At 41.0% G+C, this 27,803-nt stretch overlaps 1 protein-coding gene across 2 annotated transcripts in view; it reads left to right on the forward strand.

Annotated features, from left to right (window-relative positions):
* Positions 1-7,477: 7,477 nt before the first annotated feature.
* SP3 (Sp3 transcription factor) overlaps positions 7,478-27,803 on the forward strand; it is a 34,329-nt gene continuing 14,003 nt past the window's right edge. The window contains exons 1-5 of one of the 2 annotated variants that reach the window (XM_027637112.1): positions 7,478-7,764; positions 8,099-8,223; positions 8,404-8,517; positions 18,779-18,869; positions 18,975-20,144. In XM_027637112.1, the coding sequence (XP_027492913.1) occupies positions 7,758-7,764; positions 8,099-8,223; positions 8,404-8,517; positions 18,779-18,869; positions 18,975-20,144 (1,507 nt within the window). In that variant the 5' untranslated portion in view covers positions 7,478-7,757. Of the gene's footprint in view, positions 7,765-8,098; positions 8,224-8,403; positions 8,518-18,778; positions 20,145-27,803 lie in introns of both variants that reach the window. The other variant, XM_027637110.1, reaches the window with a different exon arrangement.

The raw sequence follows: 27,803 nt of genomic DNA on the forward strand, positions 1-27,803 counted from the left end.
AAGGGGAATGCATCTGTTACCAGTCTTGTCCAAATTTTAAATTTTGACTTCTCTGCAATGTAGACACGGAAAAATGTGAAATGATCCCTAGAACTATCCACCTTCTTTTTCAAAGTTAGTAAGTAGAAAGGCACAAACCTAATTTGTTCTGCTCCTCTTAGTGCTTTTGTCTACTTTAATGAAATTATGCTGGTAGGAAAAACAACAAAGGTTTTATATGCCACTCTGAACATGCCAGAACTCTGTTCAACAACTGGAAATCTTCATAGGGTGAGTAGACCAGGCACCTTGGGGGCATCCAAGCCAGCCAGTTGAGATGACATGGGCTGAGTGCAGCCTCCTAGCACCAATCAAAACAAAATGCTGAGAACCACTATGAGGTCAGGTTGTTCCCTGCACCAGACACCTCTTAGGGAAGGTTCTCCTGTCACACTGTCTCCTGTCCAGCCCTCTTTTGCAAGTCACTACCCACAACTCCTTTTTCAAAGATTCGGTGAGGGATTTTTGTCTAAGCAACAAAAAACACCCCTCACTTAAAGATATGTAAGAATTTAGAACTGCCATCCAGGTTTGGAATGTCCTTAAATGGACACTCACTTGACCCCTCACTGTCTGTTCAGGCCTTTAGGCTGCTGTAACTGAGAAATGCCAGAAAGAGCACAGGATGTGGTTTGGACTACAGTCCCCCACTTCCTTCTTCTAGAGGGAGCTAGAGAGTCCTACTTGCTTTTGTTTTGGGAAGGGAAATTCAGACTGAGATTCATAAAAATAAGTCATTTCATCCCTCCAGAAGTATTGCCTTTCAGAATTTGTAACTCCTATTAAGTTTTCAATTTTTCAGTAAACATATGTGCAAGTATATAATTTGCCAGGCTCTTTCATTTCAATGGCCTGCTTTTCTATCGGTACTATTAAAAATAAAATGCCAAATTGGGAGAAAGATAGAATTACATTAGACAAGAAGTATACAAGACATGTTTTCCTTTCAGGTGACTTTATCTATGTATCTATTTATTTACTTCTATTCCAATTTTGCGATGGGCTATGGAGAAAGATCCTTGGATGCTCTATTACTGATTCTGCAAGTCATCATTATGTGGCCTCTTCCTCTGAACAATTTTTCTAACCTTACCTAAAGGATCTATGATTTTTTTCCCCCAATTATTTCTATAATTAAATTTTATCTGTTCTGATGACCTTGAAGGGTAGGAATTAAGCATAAACAAACAGGATAATGATGGGGCCCAAAGGCAGTAACTTTCAGGAAGCTTGAAAAGAGATAATGTATTTCTAATTTAAGGGAGGTAAAATGAAAGAAGTGTCTACAGTGATTAACCCACTAAATGGCAAGTTTTCAGATATATACCCATCTGCTTTTTCCTGCCACCTCTCTCCAAATGGGAGGGAGCTTAGATGAATTAATTTTATCTTCATAAGAAACAAATATTGTTAATGAAATAAATTTTTACTTAGATGGACTATGCTGCCAGTTGAAGAAAACCCACACATTTTACAGGGAAGATTTAATTAATATTCTCTTTATTTATTTTGTTACACAATTAAAAGCAAAAAAAATTAATGGGGGAAAAAAAACCCAACTTGTGCAAATACACTGAAATTTATCCCCTATCGTAGTCACATAGTTAAACACAAGAAAGAAAGAAAAAACAGCAGAAACAGTTTTCTCTAACATGTTATTAAAGACAAGAACCTGTTTACGAGTCAAATATTAGGTGTCCTCAGGGAATTTGACAATTTGCAAAACATACAAGAACATATCACCTGGGGAGAGTTACAGCTGTAACAAACGAGGAAGAATTTCTGACTAAAAAGGAACATGACTTACTTTGTCTCAATTGCTCAAAAAAATTCATAAATACAATGACTAGGCTAGAAACAATGTTGCAGAGGATTGTCCTCTCACACTGGTGGATGTAGAGCTTGGACGGACTTTCTGTTGGCCTCATTCCTCGAAGATCTGTCATCTGTGTCGGTGAACAGTCACGGCCTTCAGGTTTGTGCACAGACTAGGTTGTTAGGCTACGGCTACTTATTCACAGGTTCTTCCTCTTACTGTGGCTAGGCTGTGTGTCTCAGACCTCCAGCCAAGTGCAGGAAGTGTCTGGAGCTGGCATGTCCCTGCTGTGCCTGCTACACTGTCCATCAGTTTGCTAGGCCTGCCTTTATCCCATCAACAGTTTCCACTGGATGCGAGCCGACCAGTGGAATCGAACGTCTGCCCTGCTAACAGCTGGATCCAGATACCAGATTTCAATTTGACCTCTCTTTAACGGAGTTGTTTCAAGCAGATACTAATATTTTTATAATTGCTTCCCCATTTAAAACAGAAAAATTGCTCTTCTAAAATCCAATTTCACTATTAATAAATATTATTTGTTTTTTAGATGGTTACACTTGGATACCCTCATACTTGTGCAGCAGACTATACAAATATCTTGATATTTCACACACTCCCAGGTACTGTTTGTGCTCCTTTAAGGCTTGAAATCCTGGGCTACTGACAGGCACTTTACAAAAACATAGCCAAAAGCAAATTCCTGTGTTGTCTAGCAAGCTTGATACACTGAATTAATCTACTTGCTGCTGTTGAAAGGAGTCTTAACTCTCCTCATCTGCTCCCACCCATGTTCCCCACTGTGTCTAGTTTGACTCAATTTAGCTCACAATAAGGGAAGCAGTATTTTTGCAGGGTTTATTTTCTTATGGCAATGTCCATGAGCTATTAGGTTGGCTCAGCTTCTGGGCAAACCACACCTACTGCTCAAGCCTGCTCCCGCCTTGCAGAATTTGTGGTCTTGTAGCCACTCATGTCAGAACAGGGAGGTGCTTTCTGGGGGATGATGACACAATGCCAGTCAACACCTTTCTCTGACCACTGCTGATTTTATACCGGGCAAAAGCTCATTTCTCTGTTTATTTCAACAGTCAAGTCATGCAACTATCTCCAACTACTGTGTGCTGACTCACGAAAGCTCGCAACATCCTGTCAGTTCTTCCTGTGGCCCTCTGTAAAGATGTCCCAATATTTTTAAGCAAATGGACCCATACAGAATGCAGAAATTAAGAGTGCAGTATCCAGGACTGGTAGCTACGTTCCTTTTCCTTTCTGCTGAAAGACTCAAACAAAGTGCAAAGGAAGGCGGAAATCCAGAATGAAGATGAATTCTAGTAAGTTTAATAGGTCTGATTCAGAACCTTATAATTATCTTGGGTTTTGTAGTACCATGTAAATATTTGGCACTTAGAAACCAAAACATATGGCCTTCTGTATTCTACTTAAATTTTAAACAGATTATTATAGCAAATTCAAAAGGATACCTCCCCTGAATTTTTTTTTGTGTCCTGGTTACTTTCTGAGGTACAAGATTTGCAGATAATGCTGCTTGTTGTCTCTCCAGAAGCTTGCTGAATGTAGTGTTAAGGTAACTTGTTGAATGGAATCCCTACTGATTCTTCAATGTAATTTTAAACCCAGCCTTTCAAACTGAAGCGACCTCAGCCTGAGTTTTCCCAGTGGTACAGAACACATCACAGCAGAATGCATTCCTGTCCGTCTTGTCCAGTTGCATTCTAGCCTTCAGCATGGCAAACCCACCACTTTACAGAGGAACAGAGTACCACAGCTGTGAGTGAACACTGAACTGGACCACATACCAACAGCCCTTCAATAATACATTCTTTTAAATAAATGCAGGGTTACCAATAGAAGGGACTATTAAAAGACAGAAATATTATGTCATAGCTCAGAAGTTTCAAAGGGCTATTAAGACAGAAACACCATTTCCAAGTATAGCAGGCATTGTGCTGGTTGGAAATTGTGTTAGGTGGTGCACTTTCTTCTCAATTTGTACTGAACATACACAGAGACTGAGCTCCAAGACTTACACCAATGAGATATAACTTACAGTGGACAAATTCAGCATTGAGCTGAAATACAGGGTAGGTATCAAGTTTTAGTGTTCTTTCTGTCAAAACCTTCTCTCAAGTTTTATCAGAAGCAGGTAGGTATTGCTTCCTCTCCCAAAGTACACTGCTACTTACCACTAAGGCTGCATCTCAGTTCTGAAACTACTGCATTCTGGTATCTGCTGGAGGTATTCTCATTATGTATAGACCAGTGTATGTACACAGCTCAAATTGCAACACACCATTTTCAGCGAATGGATTGAGAATTCATCCCAGGACCTGCAGTTTACCATGAACAGGCTAGAAGGAGGAGGTAGGGGCTTAAAGAGGCAAAGCTCTTTAATAATAAACTGGTCATGGTTAGTTTATTCAGCTCACATACTGATACAGTACATCTGGTGGGTAATCTCAAGAAAGAGAAAACAATGACTCCTCTAATTGGGCATGGAGCTCAGTCTCTGTGGGGATATCAGAGCAGTGCTAACTCAGCAGGAAGATCGCCCCTAACAGAACTTCGGTCCAGTTCCAAAACAGTATCTCCCTGATACATCCAGAATTTTCCTAGTGAACGTCTTGATGCTAGTATATTGATAAGCAAAAAACCCTGCAAATAATGTATTTTCTTTACTTTTTAAATTTTTTTTTCCTTGTCATGTGTTCCTAATCTCCACTGGGAAGTGGTATATAAACACTTGATTTCTATTACCAACCACTTTCTATTTAACATTTAACATATTTCTGAGTCTCTTCACACTTCTTTTTTATAACAGTACATCTTTTTTTGCAACTTTCTTGTAATTTTATTTTTTAATTGTATACTTTTAAAATGGTCTACAAATGTTCTGGTTTGCTTCTTTTTTATCTGAATTTAATGTTACCATAACAGTGTCCTACCTAATTTGAGATACTTGACTAGAAAAAGATGGTCCTCAACTAGTGCTGTTAAGCCTAATTACCTCTGAGTTGTACTGCACCGAAAAACTGTTTTATATATAAACTCAATCCCATTATTGGTATTTCAAACACTTCTATCCTAAAGCACTGCAGTTACACCCCAAGCCTGCAATCAGATCCATGCAGGTAAACTGCTCTACTGATAAGGCCTCACTTAAGTCAGAGAGCTCTCAACATACACACAATTGTAGAAGGCAGACCAACTTTCATATTTAGATTAAGTCCTAAACAACATAATCGTCCTAAAGCAAAATGCCATTGACAGTGTTTGGCAATACCCTGCTAAATAGCAAGGGCCAGTTTTTTACTATCATTCCCTCTTTCACAGCATATGAACAGGAATTATTTTTCTTACACATCAGTCTTTAAACAAATGACTTCCTTACTGGAAGTCCAAAGTAATCTGTAATAGTTCTGGATCCAGGATGACAGACTACCATATATTTCACTGGTAACTTCTGATATTGCATTTTCATTTATCTCCTAAAATCTCCTTATGTATGCCTACTGACACATCTTTAAATGTTGCATACTTTAGCTTACACTGGCAAAAAATTATTTCTGACACTATGTAAAAAAGAATTGACTTCTCTAACTAGTTACAACTTTTGCTTCTCATTGTTTTATTATTAAAACAAAAAATACAAATTGCAACCAAAGCTTCTTCTTTATGGCTATGTTATTTAACTTGCCAACAACTGATTCTAAAGTAGAATGACAAAAGACTACGTAAACAAATACAGACATTTCACAAACAGAAGTGGGATTTTTTTTTTTAACTGCCCTGGAAAAAATGAATTGTAACGAACAGCCTTGGGATTTAATTTACAACTTACTATTAAGTTACCTGAAGGTACTCTCAACATACTGGCAAAAGTAAATTGGCTTGAAATAAGACTAAATATCACACAGTAAGAGCAATCTTCCACTGACAGTGAAGATATAGCAATCTTCTTTCATCATAACTTCCTGATATTAAGTTCACATTTTCTCAGTGCATTTTTTCCTGTTCGGTAATAGTTTCTAAGCTAAGACTGGGCAGTTACTGCAAGGTCATTGTGCTGGACTGATTAAAAAGCACTGTTTATTCTCTGCTCAGAGAAGCTGTTGAAAATCCTGACCATAATTCTAGGTTTCCTAGGTACTAACCTCACCGTGGGTTTATCTGCATAGCCAGTGACTACAAATACTCAGCATAACTATTGACATATGAGAGTCTGTGCTCGCTGTATCTCCCAGGTAATCCTCAGTGCTAATTACATTAAATATTGTAACAGTAAAGTAGGTTTGTACTCTTCAGTCTAACACTTTTCTGCCTCATTCAGACTCTCTGGAACACCACACTAAAGATAACTAAGAAAAATTCATTTTTCAGGGGAATTTGCAAGCTAAGGGTCAAAATCACTGCTACAACCCACGCACTGTCCTGTCACCCTGCACATGCATTTAGACGTAAGGGAAGGCCAAGCCGACGTTGCTCCCCTTTACAGGAACCCTTCACAAGCTACGTGGTGTAACAGAGAAACAGGCCCCACTAATAATCATTCCTGTATCATCATATACTTATGTAACGCTTTAAACATATTTCCTGCCTTAGTTTAACAATCCGAGAGCTCCCAGTTTCCTTTGTGTTGCGTAACACGAGGGGCAGAGCAGCAAACTGACGCTGAGGGGAATCTTACTAATTCTCCTTAACATGACCAAAATAAAACCTCCTGGCACAAACACCCGATCGGTGCCAAGGCTCGGCTCCCCAGCTCAGGGCAGATACTCCCGCTGCGAGGACGTGTCGCGCTAAAACCTAACTCACGGCCCTACCCTCGACGGGCTCTGTTCTGCAGAGGAGGCAGATGAGGTTTTTATGTTCGGCCCGGCCGGGTCAGGCAGGTGCGAGCCCGCTGCAGCCACAGCGCTTATGCAACCGCGTCACGACAGGGCCGCCCAGCTGAGGCGTGAGCAGCCCCCGGCGCTGGCCCGGGTGCCCCGTCCCGAGGGGGGGCCGCCCGCGGCACCCGCCGGGCAGGGCCCGCTCCCCTGGGGACGCTGCGCCGACATCTTAGCGCCGACGGGACAAAGCGCTGCGGCGGCGGCGCTGTGTGCAGGCAGGACGCAGCTCAGCCGCTGCCCCGGAGCCGCGGCTGTCGCCAGCCGTGACTGACAGCCCCGGCGGGGAGATTTCGAACGAGCGCGGCCCCGGCCCGGCGCCCCCCGGGCACAGGAGCGGCGGGGGCGCGGGGGGGCGGGCAGGGAGGAGAGAGCGCCACCGCCGCCGCGCAGCTGTGGCTGTGCGCTGACCCCTGCGCCGCGGGCGGGCGGACAGGCCCCGGGAAATCAAGGGGGCGCGGCGGCGGGGCCGCCCGTCGGGGCGACGGCGGGGCGGAGGGGCCCGGCGGGCACGGGCCGCGGGCTCCCGACGGGTCCCGCTCATTGTTCCCCGCACCAGCCCTGGCAAACAGGAAGCCGCCCCGGCATGGGGCGCCCCCCCCGCCCCCGGCGGGTGACTGGCAGCCCGGGCGGCCAGTACGGGCGGCGGCGGCGGCGCGGCGCAGCCAATGAGCGCGCGCGCGCGCGGGCGTGGGCGGGAGTTCCGGGCTGGCAGGCGGGCGGGCGGGCGGCGGTGTCGGCCGGGCCCCCTCTCCCGCGGCAAGCCCCACCTTTCGGCTTTCCCGCACCGTCAATCAAAATAGGAAAAAAAAACCGGAGTAGGCTCGGGCCGCCGCCGCCGCTTCAGCCCGCCGTGAGCACAATAAGCATGTCCCCGGCGGCAGCCGCCTAGCCCCAGCCAGCAGGGCCTGTGTGCGAGCCAGCCAGCCAGCCTGCCTGCCTGCCTCCCGCCCAGCCAGCCAGCCAGCCAGCCGGCCGCTCGCACTCACACCATGACCGGTACGTACGCACCGACCGAGCCGCCCCGGGGGCTCCCCGCTCCTGCTCCGGCCCTGCGCGTCCCCGCTCCGGCCCCGGAGCGTCCGTGTGCGAGCGAGGCGAGACCGGCACTGAGAGCAGCAGCAGGAGGAGCAGGGGGAGGAGGGAGAAGAGGGGCAGGGGCAGCAGCACGGGGAGGAGGAGGAGGAGGAGGAGGAGGGCTCCGTGCGGGAGGGCGGGGGGAGCGCTGGGGTTAGGGGGGGGGAGAGGGAGGGAGGAAGGGAGGGAGGGAGAGGGAGGGGGGTGATCGCTCCCGTCAGTGACTCTCCCCTCCCCCTCCCCGCTGTGCCCGCAGCTCCCGAGAAGCCCGTGAAACAAGAGGAAATGGCTGCCTTAGACGTGGACAGCAGCAGCCACAGCGAGTATCTCCAGCACGGCAACGGCGCCGCCTCGGCCTCCGCCGGGGCGGCCGCCCCCCAGGTGAGCGCAGGCCCAGCCGGGCCCCTTCCCCCCCCCCTCCCCCGGGTGACACGTTGTGAGCGGGTGCGGAGCCGGTGCCGCCGCCGCCGCTTCCTGTGTGCGCGTCTGCGAGGAGCCCGGTCGCTGTCCCGCACTAACCGCCACCCCCCTTCTCTCCCTGAACCCGCCCATTGTGGGTAGGACGCGCAGCCGTCACCGCTCGCTCTGCTGGCGGCCACCTGCAGCAAGATCGGCCCGCCGTCGCCGGAGGAGGATGAGGCCGCCGCCGCCGCTGCCTCTCACTCTGCCGGAGCGGTGAGTGCCCGCCCCGCCGCTCTCGCACGGCCTGCCGGGGGGAGAGACTGCACAGCCAGCCCGCCCGCCCGGGGGGAGGGACGGGACACACGGCACTGCCCGCCCGGGGGGAGGGACGATAGCAGGGCCGACCTGCCAGGAGAGGGGTCCCCGGGCTCCCCTGCCTCTCCAGGAGGAGCCGGGCTCCCGGGAGGAGGAGGGAGCCAAGCTCCCCCCTCCCCCGCCATTGGGAGCGGCGGCTTCATTTACTTTCAAAAAGGGGGGGAGGCGGGAAGCCTCCCTCCCCCGACCCGGGCACCGGAACGGCTCGCTCGGCACCCGGCGATGCTGGGAGGCATCTCACCTCCACCTGAGCGCGCCCCCGGTATCCTCTCCAGGCTGTCAGCCGGGAACCGCGCAGCCAGGCAGGAACACAAAATGAAGGCTGGCTGTAGGGAAGGATGTAGTGAAGTAAAATGGCTGTTTAGAAGCGAACGCAGTGGTGGAAAGCAGCTTCCTGTATCGACGCTGTTTTTTCTAGGGAGAGTTATCGTGCGGTTCCTCGTATTGCAAACCGAATTTCTGTCCTTATCTCTCATGCGCTGTCGGCTCTAAAAGGAACCTTGATGACCTTGGGACCTTGCGTGATGAGAGGGATCTTGCAGACTAGAAATATATTCGTGCTGAAGCTAATTTAACAATCCGCATAACAAAAGCCTAATGGAAACTCGCATGTTTCTTAATTGGTCTGGCTAAACTCTTTTGTTGGCATACGCTCATAAAACTCAAAGCTCTTGTGCATTTCCAAATAGCTGAAAATATTGGTATATTAAAAGAGAGTTCCAAAATATCTTCTAAAATGATAAGCTGAAGTAGTTTTTTTGGCCTTGGAAAACCAGACATATTACCTCTAATTTTAGTTTTTCTTTACAAAAACATCTTTAAAATTAGCAAAAAAACCTTTTTTCTTTTCTTTTAAAACAAGTTTTGTTTTTTAAATTTGCCATACAACAGCCTTGTATGTTTTAGAATTCTGCAAATAGGAAGAAAAACTCAAAGCATTATACTGGTGCATGAAGTGTCTGTGGCAAGCTTTTAACAAATGTGGAAATGTTAGTGATATTATTAAGTTTCTGAATACTTGAGTGCTAAACTTTAAAGTACTTTTCATCTGTGCATTTCAGCTTACTTTACATAAAGGGAAGCTGAAGTAAAATAGCTGTCTGAGGTCATACAGCAGGTTGTAGACTAATGACAGAGCTCAAAAATATATTAAGATTCTGACTCCCTTTCAAGCATCCTTTCTGCCAAACTTGTTTATTTGGTCAAGCAGTATGTTTTTAAAAATCTTACTATTGTTGGTAAGTGCCTGATAGCTCTGAGATTTGTTTCATAATACTGGATGCATGCAGCACTGAAAAGTACAAACATACATATTGAAAAATGAATTACGTTTTATCAATTGCCTCCTTTCCTATGTTCACCTTAAGGTTGTTCTCATTGTAAATCTGGAATTGTGCACCGTGAGGAGGGGTTGTTCGCTTAGGATGAGCAGTACTAGGGCTGACAGGATACTAGAATGGTAGTACAGGACAAATGGTTCCTGATAGTTCAAAATGGGCAAAGCAGTTTTGAATGGTATTTCTTTATTCCTGTTAAATTAATCTGTTGTTGCGTTTACGTATAAGAAGCTTTTCAGGGCAAGGCAGATGCAATTCAAGAGAAGCCAAAATCTTAAATCAAATCTGAATATAAGCTCACTCACTACTTTTCATACATGCAGATAGGCCCCTCCTACATATCTTCTGTGAGTTAGGTTATAGCATTCTGGTAATTTTTACACTCCTACAACATAACTCTTGAATGATTCAGAATATTTTGGGTGGAAACTAAATATAAATTGGAGGAGATACCTACAGCAGCTGAACTAGACACTGGAGTTAATTAAGATGACCTTAATAAAGAGAGAGGAGGGACTAAAGGCCCTGAAATACATTCCTTGTGAAAAACAGAAGGCCAAAAGGGATTAGTGCAGTAAAGATTTTTTTTCTGGTCCCCTGAGTTTATCTTATCAGAGGATGGAGGAAGGAGCTAAAAGCCTTAAGTTGTAGGTACCTCATAATGAAAATGAAATCTATATGCATAGATAGCGACATAAGCGTCTTCCTGCAGTTTGTGATGCTCCTTCCTTTCTCAGGAGTAAAGATGAATCAGTTTGATATCTGTGTATTGGTGATAGTGCCTAATGTAGCGACGGGGAGGCAGCCCTTTCCCACTATGTTCTATACCTGGACTGCAGTTCTGTCTGCTGAACATCTGGTAGAATTTTCAATCCATACAAAGAGATAGTAGAAGTTAAACTAAGTACTTCCTCTTAGAAGTGTTTGAAGAGCCTGCATGTGTAGGGCTAGTGGCACTGTGGTTTGGGGGTTGTTTTGTTACTGTTTTACTGACTGACACTTGCTTCCTAGGAACTGGCAGGGCTGGAGCCCATATGCTGGGCTAGCACACTGCTTTCCTGGCTGAAATGGAATGCTGCAGCTGCTCCCCAAGAGACCAGCAGTATGATTTAAAAGCAACAGCAAAACTCCTATAGGAATGTAGGGAATATTGCGTGTATGGGATTTGGGAAGAGCTGGAGCAAATGTTGTTGTTTGTTGTGATCTAGTTGTCTCTGCTTTAAACCCAGGGGTTGGGACGGATGACCTTCATAAGTCCTTTCCAACTGAAATTATGCTATGATTCTGTATTGGTATCTGAGTCCAGGCCTGCTGTTTGAGTGGACTTTGTTGTTATGCCACTGACAGGATTAGTGGCAAAATAAAAAGACTAATGAAAATGACAACTGCTTGTAATGGAAGGCACATGAAAACAATTGACAGAATTAAACTCAACCCTCTTCTTCTTTCCATCCTGTCAATGACCTGGCAGGCTGTCTCTAGTCCACAAGGTTTTCAGGTCTGCCCAGGATTCTGGTTAGAACTATATTTGCTTTTGAATGAGAGGCCCTAATAGGCATTACTTTTGAATCTTGTCTCTCTGTGCGTTGATGAAGACTGAAATCTTTCAGCTTTGATTCCGTGATTTATTCTGCTTATGATCAACCAACATCACTGTTTTGTGTGTTGCTTGCTGCTTTTGGATTTTCATGTACATGGCCTTGAATTTGTTTACCTGAGAATCTTTTCCTCAGTTGCCATACTGCTGCGTCCGTGGTTTGTTCAAATGCTTGCCGTGGAAACTTTGCCTTGAATATTGCTGCCTTCTGGTATGTGTGAAAGCCTTGCTAGGATGGTATGCACTACTGCTTGACCTAGAATGACAGCTCATGTTTTGGTCTCTCTGGATATCTTTCCCTCTCCTGGGAATTTAAAGTCTGAGAAGTTTTATTTTGGGTCTTACTTTTTCACTATTTATCGTTGACTAACAATTCTACTTCCAACTGTCATATTTAGGACTCTTTTTCGTTTAGTTATAAATACTCTAGTTTCATTCCAGTTTAAACATCTGCGAAGATTTTAGCATTAGGTGAAAATGAGAAACCAAGCAGAAGGTGGCAGAGCTGTGCGTAGGGGTGAAAACGAAAAAGCAAACAGATTTAGGTCAGACAAAGGGTTGATGGTCAGCTGTATGATTGGCACGATCAGATAATTGTTTAAGAAGCTGTAAAGCTGAGATGATAACCAGTTGTTTGTGTTCTCTGACTTCATTGTAATGCAAAGCTAAGGACTCACTTTAACTAGCACACTCCCAAGAGCATTCTTATGGTTGTCTGTGTGGCACTGGCATAGGTGAGGATACAGTGCAAGACTGATGGGAGGTTATTTGGGAGGTCTGGAAGGCGGGGGAATATTGGGAAAAGCGCAGGCTGGCTGATAGCTGTGGGCTCTGGCAGCCGCCAAAGAATGGGAGCTGTCAGAAATGACTGCCCCAGTTGTGGTATGTAGTTGCATCTAGTGTGGTGCTGGGTACGCTAATTCTCTAGTCCTAAAAAAAAAAAAAAGGCTGAGGAGAATTATTTATATGATTTATTTGTGTTGCTTACCAACATGATGTGGAAAACATTTGGACAGCTTAATAATTAGCAATGCGGGGAAGATGAGTATCATTTATCTGGTGTAGACAAAGCATTTCTTTGTATCTTTTACAAATGAAGGTTACAGTTTTTTAAGACTGTTTTGGCATAACTTGAGCTTTAGAATTGAATATCACTGCTTCACAGAACTTAATGAAAATCTGGAATTCCAATTTGTTTATGGTTCAGAACATTACTGTAACCATCTGAGATGCACCTAGCTCAACCTCAGTTTAGGGGGAAATACTACTAGTGGTGATAGCATAGAGAAATTGGAAGGCATTTTAAATTTCATGTTTTTCACTAGGCAAAAATATGCATGAATGCCACGTGTCAGAGTTAACTATACCACTTGGTTCTCTGGCCTATATGATCATTTTGAGGAAGTTCAGAATTATTCTGACATCCATTTTTTCCTTTGTGAGTGATAAGATAGCTTCCTGATGCCGTGTTTCTGGATGTGAACGGATGTACCAGAATGTGTTCAGCCACTATATAAAAGTCTGCCTGAAATTGTCTTGCTTCTCTCTGTTTTATACTTTTGCAGAATAAAGAAGTTTCAGGTAGAATGTAGTGACTAACAGTGTATTTCCCCTGCTGCTGTCCAGGGGAACACAGTCTTTCTAGTACTGGATTAGAACTAAGTATAGAAGTTCTTCTAGAAGAAGTTACTTTAAGGATGTTCTTTAAAAAAATTATGTTTTATTTCTCTTTATAGTTTTGGAGAAAGTAAGAAAATGTACATTTTAAAACATCTCCATATTTGAAGGCAGCATAAACCAGAAAGTTCTCTCTGTAATTTTAAACATTAGTAAGAAGTCTAAGATTTCATAGAACAGTTGAGGCTTGGAAGGAGTCTGGAGAATATCTGGTCCTCCCCCAACTTGCTCAAAGCAGGTCAGTTAGAGGAGATCGCTCAGGACTGCGTCCAGTGAGTTTTGAATACCTCCAAGGATGGAGACTCCACAATCTCTCTGGGTAGCCTGTTCCAGTGTTTGATCACCCTTATGGTAACAAAAAAAAAAAAGCTTTTTCCTACATTATGGGGGACAGAGTCAAAAGCCTGACTGAAGTAGTGATAAATAATATTCCTTGCATAACCTTATCTACCCAGCCAGTCTTCTGATCATAGCCCATTGTCAGGTTAGTTACTTAGTTATTTCTACTTTCTAAATCTAGGCTGGCTACTTCTGATCACTGCCTTCTCCCCTGCCACACTCCCCAAATTTATTTGAAGGCTAATTTTTTCAAGGTTATTTTCAAGGTTATTTGCTCCATTGCCTTCCCAAAGATCAAGTTCAGTCTGACTGATCTCAGGTCCTCCTGTCTTGTCCCTCTTGATGATTTGAATGAGCTGAGTTTTAACCTGAGTTAAAAGCACAAGGAAGACAAAACATTTCACACAATGCTAATTTCTAGTTTGGCATGTAGTTATATTGAGATTTATACACATATATAGATTAATAATTAATAAACAAATGAAGTTACCTACAGTCTTGTTAAAAACGTCTCCTTGTTGCCATGTCTCATTCCTTAGTATTGCAGCTTCCTTGTTTCTTCTAACACCAGGAATATTGTATTGTCTTAGTTTGGGCAGGTTCTGAACTTCTGCTGATTGATAAAAAGCTACTGAAGTTTTGACTCCAGTTGTCCATGTTAAGAAAAAAGATGATGTTCTTTAAAAGAGACACAGATGTATTTCACCAGATTAGCGTGTCTTTTAAAGTAACATTTTAAGCAGGCCCAGATAATACTTTTTCCCTGAAACATTCTTTGTTTCTCTAAACATTTGATTTGGGCGTATGTATTTCTCTGAATTGAGTGGCTTCATTGGCAGAGGGCTGAAACATGCAACAGAATTAATTTGCCTTAACAAGCAGCTTTGTGTCAACTGAACCACGGTGGCGGATGTTTAGCATGTTTTTAACCTATGGCAAATACAAGATAGAATGTATTAGCTCATACTTTAATGAAAGAGTCGAAGCAAATGCATTTTATCTAGTATTTGTAATGACCTAAGAATGCAGAGATAGTTTACTGTAGCTTGGTAAACACATGGTATTAAACTCATGCATTAGAACCCTAACTCTTTCATAAAACAACAATTTGGGTGAGGCAGTGTCCAATCTTCTTCTTTTGGTATGTTTAGGAGCTCATGACTCATTATCTGTCCACCTCTGCTCATTTTGTTGATGCTTTTGCTCCAGGACTAAATGGGGCAAAAGTGACTTTCCAAAAAGTGCAGTAAAAAGCAGTCCACCATAGACCAGCAGAGATAAGCATTCAGTAGTTCTTTAGCAATAAAATACTGATGGCTAAAGGCATGTACCCAGTTGGTCACATTTGACGTGTTGAAATTCAGGTATCTATAACCTGGCAGGTTCTCACAGGGATTTCTTCCCATTCCAGTTTTACTTTGGTGAAGGATATTTTATTTTTTATAACCCAAGTCCTATCATCCAGTATGGTTTAGATCACTTTTAAAAGGTGTTTTATCTTCTGTATGCCTTTCTTTTATCTCCTTCCACATTTGACTTAATGTTGCTTTAATTTTCTCTAAACACATTGAACAAGACAATTATTAGATTTTTATTTATCATGACCCCTGATTCTTCAGGGATGGGATTTTTGGCTCAGAGACATCTATTTATTTTACCCACTAGAAATTATACAAGGCCTGTTAAAGGATCAAAAGACAGGCTGAACAGCGGTTGTTGCTTCCACTCTTTGTTGGTACTTGACCTTTCTCCAGGTGGACATATCATTTGATTTTAATTCTTCCCATGTCTCGTGTCAGCTACTCTCTTTGCTCTGTTCCTGTCTCTTTCTCTTGTTTCCTGATGCTGCTTCCAGTGAATTCCCCATTGCTTCCTGTTCTCTCCTCCTTGGCTGGCTAGTGCTGAACTTTCCTCAGATCTTTGTCCCTTCCTCTTGAAAAGAGCCTTTGGATTGCAACCGTCCAGCCTTCTCTTAAAGGAACAGCTTCCAAATAGCTGCTGCCTGAGTATCAGTTGATAAGGAAAGGAACTGTTGCCTTATCTCTACCCTCTTAAGTATTTTTCACGGATGGCCGAGAGACAACAAATAAAACTGGGAGGATTTCAATTACATTGTAAAGATCAGTAAACAAGTAGGCTGCAGATGTTACTGCTCATATATCAGTTGCAGAACTTCTGAGTTACTACCAAAATGCTTAATTGCCTGAGGATACAGAGAAAGGTTACTACTCTTTAGTTAGTAGGAAAGAAGTCCAAGAAATGTCCTACTAGCTCATCAGACTTTGAGAAGGGGTATAAGAGTCAATCTTGTTATGACAGGTTGATGACCATTTGAGGTTAGAGATCATCCTTAAATACTCTTTACCATGCAGGTTTTTTTCATGCTTTAATGCTAGTAATTTCAATAGCTGCCAGATAGCTTCTTGAAAGCCTCACCCTTTTTTTGCCCCTCCCTCCTCATGATTCGTCTGGTGGTGTCTGATATAGCCAGCTGTAAGAGCAACATGTGAATAACAGGCATTTAGTGCTGTCTGTAGCAATGGCTTCATATCCTCATGCATGGCTGCCCTAAACTTCTCCATGGACTGACAAGTACATCTACTAGAAGAGTGGCTCTATTGTGCTAAAAGTCTTACAGAGCAGGATTTGAGGGAAGATTTCACTAGATCCTGAAAAGGTGAGAAGAGATGTGTGCCTAACATGAAAATGGCAATATGGGAATCTACATGTCTTGGAAATACAATAACATAGGTTACTTCCATATCATGAAGGAGACAGGTTCCCTTTGAACTATTTCTGTGGAGGATGTTCATATGTATTACATAAGAGTACACATAGACATGCTGTTGCATACTAGATCAGTCCAGTTTTAGCCTAAGCATACAGCATTTGCTTGTACAGAGTTTTATATCAGTGAAGAATTATATCAGACTTGTAATGGTTTCCATTACTTTTTCTTTCTCTTTTGTTCTAACATCTACTATCAGCACATTATAGTATACATTTATTTTATAATTACACACTTAAAACGTATAACAATCATATTTTTGCTTTTGATGTTTTCTGACTGATGTTTTACCTTGTAACTTTTATGGGTGTTTTGTTACTTTATAAAACCTTCAGTTAATAAGTATTTATATGCTTGTGAATTGAGTAGTTATGAACTTTCTTAGCAACATTTCAGCAATTGGTAACTGTATGTGAACAATATTAAACGCAAGTGTATAAAGCTCATGTGATAGCAGAGGAAAATGAAATTTTTTGCCACCTTCTAGATAAGATATATGATATGGAATATTACTTTTTTTTTTCAAATATCGTAAGTTACAAGCTTGAAAGACTAAAGGATTTAAATATATTCTGTAAATGACAGGTTAATCAGTATAAGAGGAAAATAAAATAATAAAACAGAATTACAATTACTCCTTTTACTCTTTCTTTTCCTTGAAGCATTAAGGCCATAAAATTAGTTTTGTTCTGGCGATGCTGAATCTGTTTACTAATAAACTACATGAAAGGTTATGAATCACACATGAATCAGAGTATCTTCAGTTGGAAGGTACCCACAGTGATCATTGAGTCCAACTCTTAAGTGAATGGCTCATATCTTTGAGGGCTAAAGAAGGCCAGCATTCTTTTTTTTTTTTTCACTATCATTATTTGTATAGTTCTTGAGAGGTATTTAGAACCAAGATATGTGTTTCGTTGTTGGAAATGAAGCTTGACAAGCACAGTGAAACTGTTTTTTAATAAGCACTCAGAAAATAGAATATTTTTTTTGTACATGTGAAGATTTTAGTGTTGTGGGCCAGAATAGGAAAAGAAAGTGAAACAAGCAAATTCCATCTAGTGCTGTGGACTGAATTCACTCAGCTGCCACAGGATTCATTCAGGCTGGCTAAGTCTCAGTGCTGTGTTAGGAAAGAGTTAGATGAATGCTATATTTTGCATATTCAGGTTTTATTGTAAGTGAAGTCAGAATGCAGCATCACAAAGAAGTTGTGATATGCTCTGGTAATTTCCCTACCAGGAGTGATCACAGTATCAGTGCAGAAGGACAAACGAGAGGTTTTCTTTCTGTGTCTTTTGGACTCTGACAAAGGGACTAAATTTGTTTCACAGAGCTGAATTGGTTGTAAGACCAAGTTGTTTACTTGTTGATAAATATTAAGTTATTCTATTGGTTTACTGTAGTGTGGTAGAACAGATAAACTTGATATTCTTTAGATTGATTATTATTTACAATATCAAGTTGGTTGACTGTGCAAATCTGTGCTAAGCATTGCAGAATGTTAAATCTAATTCTTAATACCCTATTCTGAAAAAGCTTGCTTTGGTAAAGAAAGGTAAGTGCTTTTTACCTTTTCTTTGCTGAATAAAATCCAGTAGCATACTAGGTTCTTTAACCATCTAGGGGGTCTGCTCTGAAACACTGGTCTTTTCTGTTGTTCCAACTTAATTGAGATTTCCCCCCCTCCCCAAATGATACATATGACTAATCCAACCACGATATCAGTGTAAAAATCCTTAGTCTAGAAGCCTTCTTCCCTAGTGAAACAGTAACTCCTATAAGCTTCTAGATAGTAGGACTTTGTGTTAGTGTAACTTAACTGAGGCTGTCCAGTCTTTCCATCTGTGTGACTATGTCACCTCTTAACATTCTCTGTACTGCTGAGAGTCACAACATGCACACCTATATCATATATAACAGAGTCAAAAGGCAGTGGAGCTCCAGGAGATACAGGCAGCACTGGCTGCATGGCGATTTCTCCACTTCTGTGTGATAGGTGCCAGGCTGGGTGCAGAGTGTAGCTGAATCCTGGGGTAAATTGGTGCTGAGAGCTCCAGGAGCCCCTGCCAGCTCCCTTCTTCCCAGAGCCAGGGGTTTAGATTACCCAGCAGCCCTACCCCCCCAGAATAACCCTGCTGCTGGTCACCTGACATAGCCATGACATAGGAGCTGTGTTTGAGAAGTTTGCAAGCAACGTGCAGCTCAAAACCTACAGATTGGTTACCCTGAGTTAGGCATTAGCTCACTTACAAAATTTGTATTTCATAGTTTTAATCCAGTTGCTGATGTTCATACAGGCTGTACTGCATGTTTTCCAGTAGTGTATCAATATCTAGTGTTGAATTGCATGATTGGTCTAACACGTAGTCTGTACATCACTTGTTTTAATTTTGTCTTTTCTTTTTTCTTTTTATTCAGACAGGGGATTTGGCTTCTGTGCAATTAGCCGGAACTCCAAACAGATGGGAGGTCTTGTCTGCAGCTCCTACCACTATAAAGGACGAAGCTGGTAATATAGTACAGATTCCAGGTGCTGCCACAGTAACTTCAAGTGGGCAGTATGTCCTTCCTATTCAGAGTTTGCAAAATCAACAAATCTTTTCTGTTGCACCAGGATCAGATTCGTCGAATGGTACAGTGTCTAACGTACAATACCAAGTAATACCCCAGATCCAGACAGCGGATGGTCAGCAAGTTCAACTTGGCTTTGCAGCCTCTTCTGATAATAGCAGTATAAATCAAGAAAGCGGTCAAATTCAGATCATTCCTGGCTCTAATCAAACCATCATTGCCTCTGGAACATCTTCAGCTAATATTCAGAATATCTTATCTAGTCAGTCTGGTCAAGTCCAGGTTCAGGGAGTTGCAATTGGTGGTTCATCCTATCCTGGCCAAGCACAGGTAGTTGCTAACGTCCCTCTTGGACTGCCAGGAAATATTACTTTTGTACCCATCAATAGTGTCGATCTAGATTCTCTGGGACTTGGCAGTGGTTCTCAAACCATGACAGCAGGCATTAATGCAGATGGGCACTTGATAAATACTGGACAAGCCATGGAGAGTTCAGATACTTCTGAAAGGACTGGTGAGCAAGTTTCTCCTGAAATTACAGAAACCGCGACTGATAATGACTTATTTGTGCCAACGTCATCTTCATCACAATTGCCCGTTACCATAGACAGTTCAAGTATATTGGAACAAAATGCAAATGACTTGACCACAACCAGTGCTCAAGTTCATAGTTCTGATCTTCAGGGAAATTACATCCAAACGTCAGTCTCTGATGACACACAGGCTCAGAATATTCAGGTCTCCACAGCACAGCCAATTGTACAACACATACAACTACAAGAATCTCAGCAGCCAACCAGTCAAGCCCAGATTGTACAAGGTATTGCGCAACAGACAATCCACGGTGTACAAGCAAGTCAAAGTATTTCTCAACAGGCTCTTCAAAATCTTCAACTGCAGCTGAATCCTGGAACTTTTTTAATTCAGGCACAAACAGTGACCCCTTCTGGGCAGATAACCTGGCAGACGTTTCAAGTGCAAGGAGTTCAGAACTTGCAGAACTTGCAAATTCAGAATGCACCTGGTCAACAAATAACTCTGACCCCTGTGCAGACTCTCACTCTTGGCCAAGTTGCAGCAGGTGGGGCGTTGACGTCAACTCCAGTTAGTCTAAGCACTGCTCAATTGCCAAATCTACAGACAGTTACAGTAAACTCTATAGATTCTGCTGGTATTCAGCTGCATCAAGGAGAAAATGCTGGCAGTCCTGCAGGTATTTATTTTACTCTTTTTGCAGAAAATTCTTTTATATTACTGCATGTCGTTGGTTTAAATGGTGATTATCGGAACATGATTGTTTTGCTGTGGAAGCCTACATAATACAGTGGGTTAAGCATAGTGATGATAGGTTTTATTTGAAAGTACTGTTCCATTAGAATGGTAGAACATAGCCCTACTTCACTTCTTTTCATATAAGCTCCTGTAGCTCCCAACTGGTCCTATTAGTTAACAGCACTTCAGTGTTTATAGATGGTTACGAGACTTACCATGCAGAAGATCTGCATACTAAATTGAAAGAGGGTAAATCTGGCTTTCAATTGCCACTATTCTAAGGCATACCCATCGTAAGCATACCCATTCTTTCTAGTCCTGAATAGATGAAGTTTCTGTGGAAAATCCAAAGATATCTGTTGATGCAATTTTGTTCCCTTGAAAATTTTTCAGACCCCCTGTGGTGCTGTTATTCATTTGCTCTTTTGTTCAACTCATTTCCTGCTGACTTAGTATCAGTGTAACTATGATGTAGGAAGCTCATGTAAGCAGAAGTGAAACAAGCATGTAAATATCAAAATGGAGTCTGTGCTTAAGAACATGTATGAATTCCAGTACTACTTATTTGCAGTATAGTTCAGAATGTACAGTCATGAGTGATAAATTTCGCAGCGTGTTTTATCTCTGTAAGCAGAGAAGAAGTACTATTTTCTTAAAATAGGTGTTTCTTAATGTGAGAAAAAATAAAAATGCTTGTTTATCTTGGTAAATTTCATACAGTGCATTCCAAATTTCAGGGCATTTTCTGTTTCCAGTGAGAAAGTCTTTGTCTCCATCATACTTTGTTACCTATGCGGACATGGGGTACAGACATCAGTAACAAAAAGCACGTATTGTGCATGTTAATACAGGTAAACTCAGATGTCAGAATCTAAATCTTGGAAAAAGGACCTGTGGCTAATACCAAATACAAGAAAGTTGAGAACTTATTTCTGAGATTTATGTTTGGTATGTAGCTAATATTACTGCTTGTGAAGAAATGTAACAGAAACTTGAGAAGAAAGATAAAAAGGAAAAGGAGAAAGGAAGCAAAATAAAGACGTGAAAAAGAAGTTGAGCCTGCTCTGTGCCATGTGTATCACTTTGTCTGTTGATGGTTCTTGAGAATATTTCAATAGTGTTCATAATAAAATGCAAGGGAGTTCCATCAAGGATTCTTTAACTGTATTTTCCTATGAGAAATTTCACATGGGAAGGCAAGAGATTAAATGGGATATATGAAATGTGATTAAATAGACAGAAGTACTAGATGAATAGCAGAAACTATTGCCTGAAGTGAATAGCTATAAATACCTGATTATATTAAATATAAGGTGGAGATTTATAGTGACATTCTTCCTACTTGTCTAGAAGTAGTAAATGGACTGGAAGGTATTAAAACTACCATCCCCTAAATTTGGGGAGAATGTAATTGGTCCCTCTTTATGTTAGAAGAAACTCACTTTTTCAGAGTAACAGAAAGCATTGTTCTTCCCCTTCTTGTTTATAACCCCTCACAATATAGTATGGCACTCTTTCTTTTGGTTGAAAAATAAATATGCAGGTAACTGCCCGAGGTCCAGATAATGTATTTTGCTCTATTAGCAGTGTAGCTGTGAAAACAGGTTTTGGATTTTGGTTGTTACAGACCATTGTGTGAGAGGTGTTCTTCCAAGGCTCACTTCCCAGGTAAGTAGTAGGGGACATCTTTACTGTACTCATGAATGTGTGAGAGATTAAAAATGTCTATACCTAGGTCCTACATTTTATTTGCATAATGGAAAGCCACCAGAACCCTAATACAAAGCCAACAGCTCTGTCCAGTAAATGTACAGTTTTCTTTGAAAAATGTCCAGTAATTATTTTTCTACCAAAATGTCCACTTTGCCAGGCATACATATGCAGAGACTTCCGTTGCACTGAATTTCTCCTGAAAAGTCTTGGCTGAGCATTTTTTAATCTTCAAATGTTTATTAGAGCTCACATTCCTCATTGTGCTTAGTGTTGTCTTGTGGTGGCAAAGGGAAGGGTATTGGTTAGTCATAGCTGAAACTCTCTTCAGCATTGCTTTTCCAACAAAAGCTGTATCAAATAGTATCTACATGTTAAACACTGGCAAAGAGATATCTTTCTCGCCTGTGTTTTGGCTTCAGTCTTTTGATCTTGAGAGGAAATTAAACCTGAGAAAGCTCTCTAGTAGTCTGTTCCTTTTGTTGGCAGTTTGTAATAAGATACTGTGTTGTATGTAACAAAAAGAGCGATTACATGCACAGTTCACATTACTCGTTAGTGACTTACTTCTTCAAGAAAGGTTTTTTAGCATGTTTATCTTGATTTTTTTTCTTCAAACATTTAATATAAAGCAGTGTTTCTTTTTGAAAAATATTGGGTACTGAAATGTACCAACTTGGTTTTCGTATTTCTGATCCTGTAAGTTTTGTCAATTCGGAGGAATTTGTAAGTTTTTGGATTCCCACCTGCACTGCCCTTTCTCCCTCTGCCGTTGTCTGGACAAAGGAAACTTACTGTGTCAATCAAAATATAATCATAATAGCATCTCAGCTAATTTAGTAATGTACTGAATCACAGTTTTGGATTGGTTATTTCCTGGAAAAAAAAAGGCAATTTTACCAGCTCTTATATAGGTTGCTTAACGTTTTATAGGATGCTGGATATATTTTTTTATATATACTTCTTTGACTATTCCAGTACCATCTGAAGAAACTAGAAATTACCTGAAAGAAAGTAGCATTGGCTTGAGAATGGACTTTGCTACTTATCAATCCAGACACGCTCACCTGGAAGACTCATTTATTTAAATAGAAAAAACCCTCTACAAACAGTTTTCCAGGTTGGTCTACAGCTGGAATCAAGTCAAAGGGATTCCTTTCAAGAGTTGACTCAAAGTGTCACTGCAAAACTGGGGTCTGCATTTCTACATCTTTCTTCCCAGCTCCTCCTCTGCGAGAGTGTACACAGCTCCTTGTTGGACTCATCTGCCTGCTGCCATTGAACTTGCAGTCAGGGCTGTTGGTCAGCTTACACCAGTTGATAATGAGTGGGAGTGGTTGGCTGTTTGTGCTGGTGACTTCATTCCATTCCTGCCAGATATCTTATGCTGGAGTAATTTAGCTACTCTGAATTTGGCCAAAAAATTGCCTGACAGTTTTCAGGGTAAATAGTTGCCCAGGTGACAATTTATCTTTCATCTGCTGATATCTTGTGAGGCTTTGGTCTAACATCTGTTTCATAAAACAGTCTAAACTCCCAAACAAGCAAAACTGAAATAACCATCCCTGCAAGTGAAACTGTGAATGCTCCATTTTTAACGTTTTAATGCTTCTGATGAGATAGCTATGCTTTAAGTAGTGTTCTGCACTTTCTTCTGGCATTTAGAACTTTTTAAAAAGTTTTGGCTGGTTTTCAATATTACACAACTTAGTTTTTTCTCTTCCTTTCTGAGTTCCAGGTTTTAACCTTGTTAGTTTTAATTTCAGTTATGCAGGTTTCCCTTCTAAGGCATTCTTTATACCAAGTTTTTGAGACAAGGGCACGTTATTATTTGAAATTAAATCTGATTTTAAAAAGTCTTGTGAAATGCATGAAGTAAACTGAAACAATGATGTTGAGTAAATATTTTCATCTCACAACATCTGTTTAGGGCTATCCAATTTTCATTTGAGGCATTTAGTTTGCATGTTGTAGAATCAAAACAGTTAAAAACAATTCCCCTACTGTTTTATTTTTTATATGAAAATTAAAATTGGAAACTGATGAATTTAAGTTAGTGGGGGAATTAAAGCTATTTATGTACCAATCTTGTGTAAATAGTTTGCTTACAGCATGCTTAAATTGCATTCCTTATTTTAGCATCATTTTCAAAGGAAATTAATAAATTGTGGAAGAATTAGATGATCATACTGTATGTGTTTCAGAATCTTGCTTATAACAGCACATAGTAAATTATCTCAATTCAAGTGTAAGAAAGTTAGCAGAACTATGGTTAGTCTGGATAATTTTTTAATGCAAATCTATTGCTTTGGAGTAGAATTACATTTTTTTTCAAATTCTTTAAAAGATTGAATTGTTGCATCCTTCCTGTTCTGTGCTTCATGTGCTATTCTGCTCTATGTTACAAAACAGCTCAGTCTTCCTCAATTTTCTTACAGCCGCTAGTGGTGAGGTGAAACTTTGTTGCACATATGTACCTAAGTAAACATCTCTCGTGAATGCCAAGTGTCTGGGGGTGCAACTTAGATTCTCGAGGTTAAGGACGATAGCCTGAGTTATCTTAGTCTCAGGTATCCTCAGGATGTTCACAAAAGAATATATTACCCAGTTTCAGGTGCTCGTTTCTTTTTCATTTTTCAAATACTCTTTTTGCAAATACTCCTGAAGCAAAAGGAAAACTCTCATACACCTGTAGGAGTGTGCAGCAAGTATCCATGAAGTGAAAGAGGGAAGGGATTTTATTTCCAGTACTGCATCAACTTAAAAAAGGCTAGAAACTCATCTTCTGTCTTTTTGCAGTCTCAGCACTTTAGGTCCATTGTTTCAGGTTCTGCACAGTTTTCTTGCCTTTGGAACCTCTTGGCATGATCACATACTTTGGTTCTGATCTCTCACATCAGAACACAACTTATCAGTGCATCTGGTTTGTAAAAAGTATCCGAAGTTTCTTCCAAGGGCAGTGACAGTCTTTTCATAATGCCAGGAATGCTCACCAGGATCCTAGCTGTGATTGCCCTCTTGAAGATCAGGCTGGGTTGTTGGTGGGTTGTCTTTCACTGCTTGGAGAAGGCGCAATTTTTTTTCTAAAGGTAGTAATTTCTAAGGACAAAAGGAGATAAAAACAGACGTTGTCAGGGACATGTCCTTGTAATTTGTCATATAGAAATGATACTTCTCAGTCTGCATCTAAACTTCATGTCAGTCTTTAATTCATGTATTCCACATATGTTTTGTACTTCATTTAATCAAAATGTTTTCCTTTGTCCTAATAAGTCACTTGCTGTGCAGAACTCTCAAGTATATTATATCAACAACGGTGTCATTATTGATTAAAAAAAATTTACTTTTTAGTCTAATTGTTCACATAATCCCATTTTGAGTGGCATTAATTCTTTCCTTACTTCTTTGAGGCTTTGATTACCCTCTTTCAGTATTATCACAGTACTAGCTTTTTTCTAACCCACTGGAGCATTCACATGGTCAAAGGCTTACAGCATTAAAACCACAGAGAGCTCTTCAGCCTTCTCTTAAAAGTGTTGAATGAAAATTATCCTAATCTGTTGATTTATTAAGTGTTTACTTCAGTATCTGTTTTTACATCTTCCTGACTTGTTGTCAGTGGGAAGCTTTTCATTCTCCTCTAGTGATAGAACCATTGTTTGACTTTTGCCTAAAGAGAAACACTTGCTGAACAGTTCAGTCTTCCTGAATTACTGCTGACAATTCTGTTGTCTGGCTCTAATAGCAGTCTGATACTCTTCTGGGTTGAAATACTTGATCCTGCTGCTCTGTCCTCTTGCTTTCCTTACATATTTATGGAATTCATGGCTTCTGTGTCAAGCATGATTGACTTCTTCCCCCTTTTTAGTTAATCCCTGCTTATATTTTCAACCGTGAGAAAACCAGAAGAAGTAAGGGCATGCTACAGCAGGCATTACTGTCTGTAAGAATCCAACATCTTGAGGATCTGTGGATAGCAAATCTCAAGGGAGTACAGTTAATGTAGAGGAAGTAACTGTTCTTTGACGCATAATGTGTGTTGTGGTAGCACTGGCTTAAGTGCTTTCGTGATTCAAATTCTTAAATAATTGGCTTAGAATATTGTATAGGATCACTTGGAGATACAGTTTGTGGCATTTCTTGCAAGGAAAAAAATCTCTAGTTCTATTTTTAATCATTTTGCTGATACTGCTTGAATATTCAGCACTGTGAGGTCCTGCTCCTAGACTTGTACACACAAGTTGTTTTTCCTCAGAAAATTAAAATCTGATTTAGAGCTTTTGAATCTACTTGACAGTCTGTCTTCTGAGTTGAGGTTCACCAGTATTTCAAGAAGACAATCTGTAGTGTATCTTATGTTGCCTTGTAATTTATTGTGTAATAAAAATGCCTAAATTCATACTTAAGTTTTGGGGGGCAAATCAGAGTAAAAATCATTAACTCTGTTCAGTTTCCCATCTGAAAGACTTGCACAGCTGGTCAAGTAGTAGAGAGAGTTTAATTTAGGTAGTTTAATTTAGAAAGTTTAGTTTAGATGCGAATGAACAAGGATAGAGTCTAAGAAATTTGACCATCTTTATTAAAGCTTCCTCATATCTAGAGATTAGGGCAAGATGAGTCAAGGTACTGAGGGAATGTGGGTTGCACTGTAGAGAAAACAAAACAAAATTAACAAGAGAAGACAGAAAGGAAATGGGAATTCACATTTGTTTTCTTGGGAGAGGTAGGAAGAGAAGCCTCTACTCGGAAAAATAAATGAATAGACATGTCTGATTACAAGATGTTGAAATGGCAGACAGTCAATTTGTGATGCTGTGAGGAAATTGGTGTGAAGGTATGTGCAGTGCTGCTGCAAATCTGTTTTCAGTTGAAAGACCATATTTCCGCTTTTCCGATCAGGAACTTGTAAAGCTTAGCTGAATAAAGAGGCTACCTTTGGAACAAAATTGTACACCAAGATCCCAATTTCCATCTGTTAGAAAAAAGTAAAACCTAAAACAAATCTAGAATGCTAAATAGGAAGAAGAATTTGAACGGAATATATGGGTTTCAGAATCTGTTGGCAGTTTAAAACAGTATCTTTGTCTAAATTTCATCTTCATACTTATCTAATACTAAGTCTTGAATTTAATTAAGAAGTAATAACATATAGAAATTTGAAGGCATGGAAATAAAATAGTAGTAAAGAAAATGTAACCTTCATTTAGCCTGTGTCTAATTGGGAGAAGACAAAAAGTTGCCTCAAATTTACTAGTGTTTGTGTCAGCTTGTCATGACTTTAGGGATTATGTAAATTCTTTTAGTTCCATTTTTTTGCAGAATATGTGTAAAACCTGTCAGTTGAGGCTGAATTAGAACAGAACACATCTAGAAGAACACGAAGAGAGAAATGCAGTCTTTGATATCTACATGAATTTGCATAATCTCAAATTCCATTGCATTGGAGAAGACTTAATCTTTTACTCTTCTCCATGGTTTGCCCTTTCAACACCTTCATGAGTGGCATGCCCTCCTCCCTCCAAAAATTAGTCACAGAATTTTACTTTATCTCTTGCAATGATATAAAACCTACTTGGAGGGCAACAGGCGCATCAGTTCCAAGTACCTCATTTAAGGCACTTTCACTATGAGTTTTGATGCAATCCACTCTCTGCTATACTATATCCTGGAGAGGCTAGATAAACACCTTATCTGTCGATGTTTCTTTTAATTGTTTTTTATTTAAAGTATAATCTACATAATTAAGTATTAAGAAGTCCTGTCTGTATATTGGCAGTTTACGTTGTACTTTTCTGTGTGCCTGGAGTAGAAGATAGTCCTTCTGAGGATTAACTAAAGCAATAGCTAGACTTTCTGTCTTACCAAGATAACCAGGAAACACAGCACAAAA

The sequence above is a fragment of the Corapipo altera genome, unplaced genomic scaffold, assembly GCF_003945725.1.
Source record: "Corapipo altera isolate COAL_440 unplaced genomic scaffold, ASM394572v1 45, whole genome shotgun sequence".
NCBI lineage: Eukaryota > Metazoa > Chordata > Aves > Passeriformes > Pipridae > Corapipo > Corapipo altera.